General features: G+C 44.9%; 1 protein-coding gene across 1 annotated transcript in view; it reads left to right on the top strand.

Annotated features, from left to right (window-relative positions):
- Positions 1-903: 903 nt before the first annotated feature.
- Positions 904-11,046, top strand: part of LOC117775640 (phospholipase A2 inhibitor and Ly6/PLAUR domain-containing protein-like) — a 28,472-nt gene continuing 18,329 nt past the window's right edge. The window contains exons 1-4 of the mRNA XM_034608973.1: positions 904-1,055; positions 1,439-1,540; positions 1,639-1,806; positions 1,933-2,049. Of these exons, the coding sequence (XP_034464864.1) occupies positions 1,004-1,055; positions 1,439-1,540; positions 1,639-1,806; positions 1,933-2,049 (439 nt within the window). The 5' untranslated portion in view covers positions 904-1,003. The remainder of the gene's footprint in view (positions 1,056-1,438; positions 1,541-1,638; positions 1,807-1,932; positions 2,050-11,046) is intronic.

The raw sequence follows: 11,046 nt of genomic DNA, 5'->3' as shown, positions 1-11,046 counted from the left end.
ACAGAAATAGTGTGACCAAGGCAAAAACAATGTCAACAAGAAGGAAATCTCCACAGCTTTCAGGCGAGGGGGGGATGCTGGGTGGAGCGGCAGGAGGTCAGACATGTGGTATAAATATCCATGAGATATTTGTATTATTCCAGTTTCACGTCCGTCACGTGTTAGAAACCTCACCAACACGTCCACTCGCTCACTGTGACATTTTCCTGCTGTACTCTCACATGGACTCACTCTGACATTTTCCAGACATTTAACTGGCAAGAAAAGTTCCAGAAAATGTCCAGAGAAACTGACTCAGACATTTGTGTCCTCACAGCCCCTCTGGACATTTTCAGGAAAATGTGTGGACTTCAGTGCAGGTCTAAAAGCAACATATGATAGAAAATAATTCAAAGAGTACTTTTCCAAAAGGAGAGGAAAATACTGTACAGACAAAGTCCGGGCAGATGCTGATTCTGAGGACAGACAGGATGGACATGTACTGAAACATGGCACATCATTTAAGTAAAACACTACATTTACATTCAAGTTCTTTAATTTGGTTGTGTAGTTTTGATCAAGTTAGCAGAAGCTGAGCTTTTTGCAGGTTATTGTTTGTCCTGCTGTTAAACTATTTCCATACAAATGAACATAGAGACGTAAGGAAATCAGTTGGTGACAGATGAACGTCTACCAGTCTATATTGATGTCTAGATACTCAAATGATCCTGAGGGAAATGTAGGTCTGTGTTTTATGCTTTTTGTTTTTGGTGCACAACCCAAAAGAGGTTAATCCTGTCAAAGTTAAAATGGGTGTGTTGATGTGTGTTGACATGTTTTCCTGTGTGACAAAAGAGAGACTGACAGTTGGAATGATCATGCTGTATAAATGGAAAAACGCCCAATCCCTGAGATATTCAGACATGTATCAGTCATACAGGCGTTCAACACCTGTAGAGTATATAAAGTGCCTCCGTGTTGATGAGAGGTCGTATAAGGAATCTGCTGAACTTACCTGTTCATCATGATGAAGCTGCTTCTTTCTCTGACTCTCATCTGGGTGCTCTCCAGCACAGGTAACTAATTATCTCTATCATACCAATTCAGCAGCTATAACAGAACCTCTTTTAAATCTACTTTTAAATACTTTCACAATAATATTCACCAGCTGTTTGTTCCACTTAAAAGAAGTAATTTAATATCCTTGAAAATATAAGGAGGCTCTATTGATCCTCAGAGGAGAAATTCATAAGCTACAGTACAGCAGTACAAGAAACAGACTAAACAGGTAGGAAACAGATGAAATAATTTAGAGTCATGTATGTAGTGTCTATTTATATTTAAATTACAACCCATATGTCTGAAACTCCTTTTGAACAGTAAGAAGATTTTTGAGCCTTTATGAACCACAACTTAGATCAGATCATCATATCACGGACTATTTTTCTCCACATTGCAGGTGAAGCACTTGTGTGTGAAACTTGCACAAATCCTAACTGTTCAACCACAGCAGCAGTTACATGTGTAACAGAGACGATGTGTATCACAGCTTCCATTCAAGGTAAACTTCTGTACAAGTTACTTTCCAGTGAAATACATGTACTGCAAAGTGACGTGTGCTTTCCATCACCATTAACAAACTGCACTTTGACTCTGCAGCCGTTGTAATTGGGACTCCTGGACAGCAAATCTACAAGGCCTGTGCCCCCCCCTCCCTGTGTCCATCCACAGGCTCTCAGACATTTTCAGTTAACTTGGGTGATTTGAGTTCACTTGCAAGTGCTACATGCTGCAGCACAGACAGCTGCAACTCCGTCACTCTGCCTTGTAAGTAGATGTAGATGACTATCTCATTAATCTGCATCCTTCTTCTGACATGTTCTATTTTTAATCCACAACACTTCCATCTTCTCTCTTCCTCTAATAAATACAATTATTTTTTGTCTGTTTCAGACCCTGCGGCTCCAGCAGATAACAGTCTAAAGTGTCACATTTGTAGCCCCTTCACCTCTGATTGCAGCCTTTCATTACAATGTAAGGGAACAGAGGATCGCTGCTTTCAAGCCAGTCGTAAGTCTTCTTCTTATATACTGCATTTAAACCAAGATTACTTCAAACCTATTCTACTACCTTTTTACTAGTATTTTTAACATATACCATACCATATACCAAGAGTGAAGAGTTAAGATATACATGTATTTACTCATGTAATAAACATTTAAAGCACTTTAATTAAATCTGTATCATCTGTGTTACTCTGTATTTATGATCCATAACATGGATTCAAAGATTAAAAACTTACTTTTTACTGCCTTATCTCTTTTTATGAAATGTTTACTTTCTCATGATCTAAAGATCATCATAATGTTTTAGATTTAAAGAGCACACAGCAGATAAAGTAGTTCAAATTAGTTCCATCTTGACCCGTTGACCAAACTATTGATTATTTCTCAGTTAATCTGTTTGTTATTTTCCATCACGATTTCCTGGAACTCAACGTGATTATAAAAGTCTCTTGCTTTGTCCACAACTAAAAAATGTTTTATTTACTAAGACAGAGAAAAGCAGAAAACTCCAACATTTGACAAGGTCGAAACATTTTTGCTCATTTTGAGAGTTTCTTTGATTCCAAAATGACTAAAATGAACAATTCTTTGTTTTGATAATCATTGAACTAAGAAATATTAACAGCTTTGAAAACATGAGATAAATACTGCACAACAATAAACATTGAGCAAACTCATTAATTGAGTTAGATTTAGTTCAACATTTTTACTGACGTGAACGTATGTTTAAATTGTGGACTTTAAATTGTGCTGGTTGAAAGTTTCAGGCCTGTATCACCTCTGAAAACAACCAGTATAGTTGAAGGGTGTGGTTGGATTTGATCACACATATTCTCTGTTGCATACGTGAGAACATAAAACAGTGAAATCAGTGATGTCACTAGGTCCTGAAGTACACGTGTACATGTCAGTAATAAGGTGCGATGTTAAAATACTGCACCACTGTAACCATGGCAACAAATAATGTTAAACTACTGTCATCAAAAGGAAATTATCCTACTAACAAACCTACGATTGTGTTTCATCTTTAGTGACAAATGAGAGCGGCACTTTTCCCATCTTTGGCTGTGCATCTTTACATATGTGCGCAGCTGCTACCAGCCTGAGGACACTGCCTTTCATGTCAAATTCTTTGACCAATATCAGTGGACCAGCCTGTTGTGACACTAGTTTGTGTAACACGCTCACTGCAACAACGACAACCACTACCCCAACAACAACCACTACCCCAACGACAACAACCACTACGCCAACGTCAACAACCACTACCCCAACTACAACAACCACTACGCCAACGACAACAACCACTACCCCAACGACAACAACCACTACGCCAACGACAACAACCACTACCCCAACTACAACAACCACTACCCCAACTACAACAACCACTACGCCAACGACAACAACCACTACCCCAACAACAACCACTACCCCAACGACAACAACCACGACCCCAACTACAACAACCACTACCCCAACTACAATAAACAGTATCTCAATGACAACAACCACGACCCCAACAACAGCAACCACTACCCCAACGACAACAACCACTACGCCAACGACAACAACCACTACCCCAACTACAATAAACAGTATCTCAACGACAACAACCACGACCCCAACAACAGCAACCACTACCCCAACGACAACAACCACTACGCCAACGACAACAACCACTACCCCAACTACAACAACCACGACCCCAACTACAACAACAACTACCCCAACTACAATAAACAGTATCTCAACGACAGCAACCACGACCCCAACAACAGCAACCACTACCCCAACGACAACAACCACTACGCCAACGACAACAACCACTACCCCAAATACAACAACCACTACCCCAACTACAACAACCACTACCCCAACTACAACTACCAATACCCCAACCACAACAACCACTACGCCAACTACAACAACCACTACCCCAACTACAACAACCACTACCCCAACGACAACAACCACGACCCCAACTACAACAACCACTACCCCAAGTACAATAAATAGTATCTCAACGACAACAACCACGACCCCAACTACAACAACCACTACCCCAACTACAATAAACACTATCTCAACGACAACAACCACGACCCCAACTACAACAACCACTACCCCAACTACAACAACCACTATCCCAACGACAACAACCACTACCCCAACGACAACAACCACTACCCCAACTACAACAACCACTACCCCAACGACAACAACCACTACCCCAACTACAACAACCACCACCCCAACTACAACAACCACTACCCCAACTTCAACAACCACTACCCCAACTACAACAACCACTACCCCAACTACAACTACCAATACCCCAACCACAACAACCACTACGCCAACTACAACAACCACTACCCCAACTACAACAACCACTACCCCAACTACAACTACCAATACCCCAACCACAACAACCACTACGCCAACTACAACAACCACTACCCCAACTAAAACAACCACTACCCCAACTACAACAACCACTACCCCAACTACAACTACCACTATGCCAACTACAACAACCACTACCCCAACTACAACAACCACTACCCCAACAACAACAACCACGACCCCAACTACAACAACCACTATGCCAACTACAACAACCACTACCCCAACTACAACAACCACTACCCCAACTACAACAACCACTACTCCAACGACAACAACCACTACCCCAACTACAACAACCACGACCCCAACGACAACAACCACGACCCCAACTACAACAACCACTACCCCAACTACAATAAACAGTATCTCAACGACAACAACCACGACCCCAACAACAGCAACCACTACGCCAACTACAACAACCACTACCCCAACTACAACAACAACTACAAACACTCCCCCAACTACAACAACCACTACCCCAACTACAATAAACAGTATCTCAACGACAACAACCACTACCCCAACGACAACAACCACGACCCCAACTACAACAACCACTACCCTAACTACAATAAACAGTACCTCAACGACAAAAAACACAACCCCAACAACAGCAACCACTACGCCAACGACAACAACCACTACCCCAACTACTACAACCACTACCCCAACAACAACAACAACTACAACCACTCCCCCAACTACAACAACCACGACAACAACCACTACCCCAACTACAACAAGCACTACCCCAACAACAACTACCCCAACTACAACAACCACGACCCCAATTACAACAACAACGACCCCAACAACAGCAACCACTACCCTAACGACAACAACCACTACGCCAACGACAACAACCACTACCCCAACTACAACTACCACTACCCCAACGACAACAACCACGACCCCTACTACAACAACCACTATACCAACGACAACAACCACTACCCCAACTACAACAACCACTATGCCAACTACAACAACCACTACCCCAACTACAACAACCACTACCCCAACTACAACAACCACTACTCCAACGACAACAACCACAACCCCAACTACAACAACCACTACCCCAACTACAACAACCACGACCCCAACGACAACAACCACGACCCCAACTACAACAACCACTACCCCAACTACAATAAACAGTATCTCAACGACAACAACCACGACCCCAACAACAGCAACCACTACCCCAACCACAACAACCACTACGCCAACTACAACAACCACTACCCCAACTACAACAACCACTACCCCCACTACAACTACCACTACCCCAACTACAACAACCACTACCCCAACTACAACAACCACTACCCCAACGACAACAACCACGACCCCAACTACAACAACCACTACCCCAACTACAATAAACAGTATCTCAACGACAACAACCACGACCCCAACAACAGCAACCACTACGCCAACTACAACAACCACTACCCCAACTACAACAATCCCTACCCCAACAACAACAACAACTACAAACACTCCCCCAACTACAACAACCACTACCCCAACTACAATAAACATTATCTCAACGACAACAACCACTACCCCAACGACAACAACCACGACCCCAACTACAATAACCACTACCCTAACAACAATAAACAGTATCTCAACGACAACAACCACAACCCCAACAACAGCAACCACTACGCCAACGACAACAACCACTACCCCAACTACTACAACCACTACCCCAACAACAACTACAACCACTCCCCCAACTACAACAACCACGACAACAACCACTACCCCAACTACAACAAGCACTACCCCAACAACAACTACCCCAACTACAACAACCACGACCCCAATTACAACAACAACGACCCCAACAACAGCAACCACTACCCTAACGACAACAACCACTACCCCAACGACAACAACCACTACCCCAACTACAACAACCACTACCCCAACTACAACAACCACTACCCCAACTACAACAACCACTACCCCAACTACAACAACCACTACCCCCACTACAACTACCACTACCCCAACTACAACAACCACTACCCCAACTACAACAACCACTACCCCAACTACAACAACCACTACCCCAACTACAACAACCACTACTCCAACGACAACAACCACTACCCCAACTACAACAACCACTACCCCCACTACAACTACCACTACCCCAACTACAACAACCACTACCCCAACTACAACAACCACTACCCCAACGACAACAACCACGACCCCAACTACAACAACCACTACCCCAACTACAATAAACAGTATCTCAACGACAACAACCACGACCCCAACAACAGCAACCACTACCCCAACTACAATAAACAGTATCTCAACGACAACAACCACGACCCCAACAACAGCAACCACTACGCCAACTACAACAACCACTACCCCAACTACAACAATCCCTACCCCAACAACAACAACAACTACAAACACTCCCCCAACTACAACAACCACTACCCCAACTACAATAAACAGTATCTCAACGACAACAACCACTACCCCAACGACAACAACCACGACCCCAACTACAATAACCACTACCCTAACAACAATAAACAGTATCTCAACGACAACAACCACAACCCCAACAACAGCAACCACTACGCCAACGACAACAACCACTACCCCAACTACAACAAGCACTACCCCAACAACAACTACCCCAACTACAACAACCACGACCCCAATTACAACAACAACGACCCCAACAACAGCAACCACTACCCTAACGACAACAACCACTACCCCAACGACAACAACCACTACCCCAACTACAACAACCACTACCCCAACTACAACAACCACTACCCCAACGACAACAACCACTACCCCAACTACAACAACCACTACCCCCACTACAACTACCACTACCCCAACTACAACAACCACTACCCCAACTACAACAACCACTACCCCAACGACAACAACCACGACCCCAACTACAACAACCACTACCCCAACTACAATAAAATGTATCTCAACGACAACAACCACGACCCCAACAACAGCAACCACTACGCCAACTACAACAACCACTACCCCAACTACAACAATCACTACCCCAACAACAACAACAACTACAAACACTCCCCCAACTACAACAACCACTACCCCAACTACAATAAACAGTATCTCAACGACAACAACCACTACCCCAACGACAACAACCACGACCCCAACTACAACAACCACTACCCTAACTACAATAAACAGTATCTCAACGACAACAACCACAACCCCAACAACAGCAACCACTACGCCAACGACAACAACCACTACCCCAACTACTACAACCACTACCCCAACAACAACTACAACCACTCCCCCAACTACAACAACCACGACAACAACCACTACCCCAACTACAACAACCACTACCCCAACTACAATAAACACTATCTCAACGACAACAACCACGACCCCAACTACAACAACCACTACCCCAACGACAACAACCACTACCCCAACTACAACAACCACTACCCCAACGACAACAACCACTACCCCAACTACAACAACCACTACCCCAACGACAACAACCACTACCCCAACTACAACAACCACTACCCCAACTACAACAACCACTACCCCAACTACAACAACCACTACCCCAACTACAACAACCACGACCCCAACGACAACAACCACGACCCCAACTACAACAACCACTACCCCAACTACAATAAACAGTATCTCAACGACAACAACCACGACCCCAACAACAGCAACCACTACCCCAACGACAACAACCACGACCCCAACTACAACAACCACTACCCCAACTAAAACAACCACTACCCCAACAACAGCAACCACTACCCCAACGACAACAACCACAACCCCAACGACAACAACCACTACCCCAACTACAATAAACAGTATCTCAACGACAACAACCACGACCCCAACAACAGCAACCACTACCCCAACGACAACAACCACTACCCCAACTACTACAACCACTACACCAACAACAACAACAACTACAACCACTCCCCCAACTACAACAACCACTACAACAACTACAACAACCACTACACCAACTACAACAACCACTACCCCAACTACAACTACCCGAACGACAACAACCACTACCCCAACTACAACAACCACTACCCCAACTACAACAACCACTACCCCAACTACAACAACCACTACCCCAACTACAACTACCAATACCCCAACCACAACAACCACTACGCCAACTACAACAACCACTACCCCAACTAAAACAACCACTAACCCAATGACAATAACCACTACGCCAACAACAACAACCACTACCCCAACTACAACTACCACTACCCCAACGACAACAACCACGACCCCAACTACAACAACCACTACCCCAACTACAACAATCACGACCCCAACGACAACCACCACTACCCCAACTACAACAACCACTACCCCAACTACAACAACCACTACCCCAACTACAACAACCACTACCCCAACTACAACAACCACTACCCCAACTACAACTACCAATACCCCAACCACAACAACCACTACGCCAACTACAACAACCACTACCCCAACTAAAACAACCACTAACCCAATGACAATAACCACGACCCCAACGACAACAACCACGACCCCAACTACAACAACCACTACCCCAACTACAATAAACAGTATCTCAACGACAACAACCACGACTCCAACAACAGCAACCACTACCCCAACGACAACAACCATGACCCCAACTACAACAACCACTACCCCCACTAAAACTACCACTACCCCAACTACAACAACCACTATCCCAACTACAACAACCACTACCCCAACGACAACAACCACGACCCCAACTACTACAACCACTACCCCAACAACAACAACAACTACAACCACTCCCCCAACTACAACAACCACTACCCCAACAACAGCAACCACTACCCCAACGACAACAACCACGACCCCAACAACAGCAACCACTACCCCAACTACAACAACCACTACCCCAACTACAACAACCACTACCCCAACTACAACAACCACTACCCCAACTACAACAACCACTACCCCAACTACAACTACCAATACCCCAACCACAACAACCACTACGCCAACTACAACAACCACTACCCCAACTAAAACAACCACTAACCCAATGACAATAACCACGACCCCAACAACAACAACCACGACCCCAACTACAACAACCACTACCCCAACTACAATAAACAGTATCTCAACGACAACAACCACGACCCCAACAACAGCAACCACTACCCCAACGACAACAACCATGACCAAAACTACAACAACCACTACCCCAACTACAATAAACAGTATCTCAACGACAACAACCACGACCCCAACTACAACAACCACTACCCCCACTAAAACTACCACTACCCCAACTACAACAACCACTATCCCAACTACAACAACCACTACCCCAACGACAACAACCACGACCCCAACTACTACAACCACTACCCCAACAACAACAACAACTACAACCACTCCCCCAACTACAACAACCACTACCCCAACAACAGCAACCACTACCCCAACGACAACAACCACGACCCCAACGACAACAACCACTACAACAACTACAACAACCACTACACCAACTACAACAACCACTACCCCAACTACAACTACCCCAACGACAACAACCACTACCCCAACTACAACAACCACTACCCCAACTACAACAACCACTACCCCAACTACAACAACCACTACCCCAACTACAACTACCAATACCCCAACCACAACAACCACTACGCCAACTACAACAACCACTACCCCAACTAAAACAACCACTAACCCAATGACAATAACCACTACGCCAACGACAACAACCACTACCCCAACTACAACTACCACTACCCCAACGACAACAACCACGACCCCAACAACAGCAACCACTACCCCAACGACAACAACCACGACCCCAACTACAACAACCACTACCCCAACTACAACAATCACGACCCCAACGACAACAACCACTACCCCAACTACAACAACCACTACCCCAACGACAACAACCACTACCCCAACTACAACAACCACTACCCCAACTACAACAACCACTACCCCAACTACAACTACCAATACCCCAACCACAACAACCACTACGCCAACTACAACAACCACTACTCCAACTAAAACAACCACTAACCCAATGACAATAACCACGACCCCAACGACAACAACCACGACCCCAACTACAACAACCACTACCCCAACTACAATAAACAGTATCTCAACGACAACAACCACGACTCCAACAACAGCAACCACTACCCCAACGACAACAACCATGACCCCAACTACAACAACCACTACCCCCACTAAAACTACCACTACCCCAACTACAACAACCACTATCCCAACTACAACAACCACTACCCCAACGACAACAACCACGACCCCAACTACTACAACCACTACCCCAACAACAACAACAACTACAACCACTCCCCCAACTACAACAACCACTACCCCAACAACAGCAACCACTACCCCAACGACAACAACCACGACCCCAACAACAGCAACCACTACCCCAACGACAACAACCACGACCCCAACTACAACAACCACT

This window comes from Hippoglossus hippoglossus, chromosome 15, assembly GCF_009819705.1.
Source record: "Hippoglossus hippoglossus isolate fHipHip1 chromosome 15, fHipHip1.pri, whole genome shotgun sequence".
In the NCBI taxonomy this organism is placed as follows: domain Eukaryota; kingdom Metazoa; phylum Chordata; class Actinopteri; order Pleuronectiformes; family Pleuronectidae; genus Hippoglossus; species Hippoglossus hippoglossus.
The sequence above is the reverse complement of the archived record's forward strand: the minus strand, read 5'-3'. Positions and strand labels throughout refer to the sequence as shown.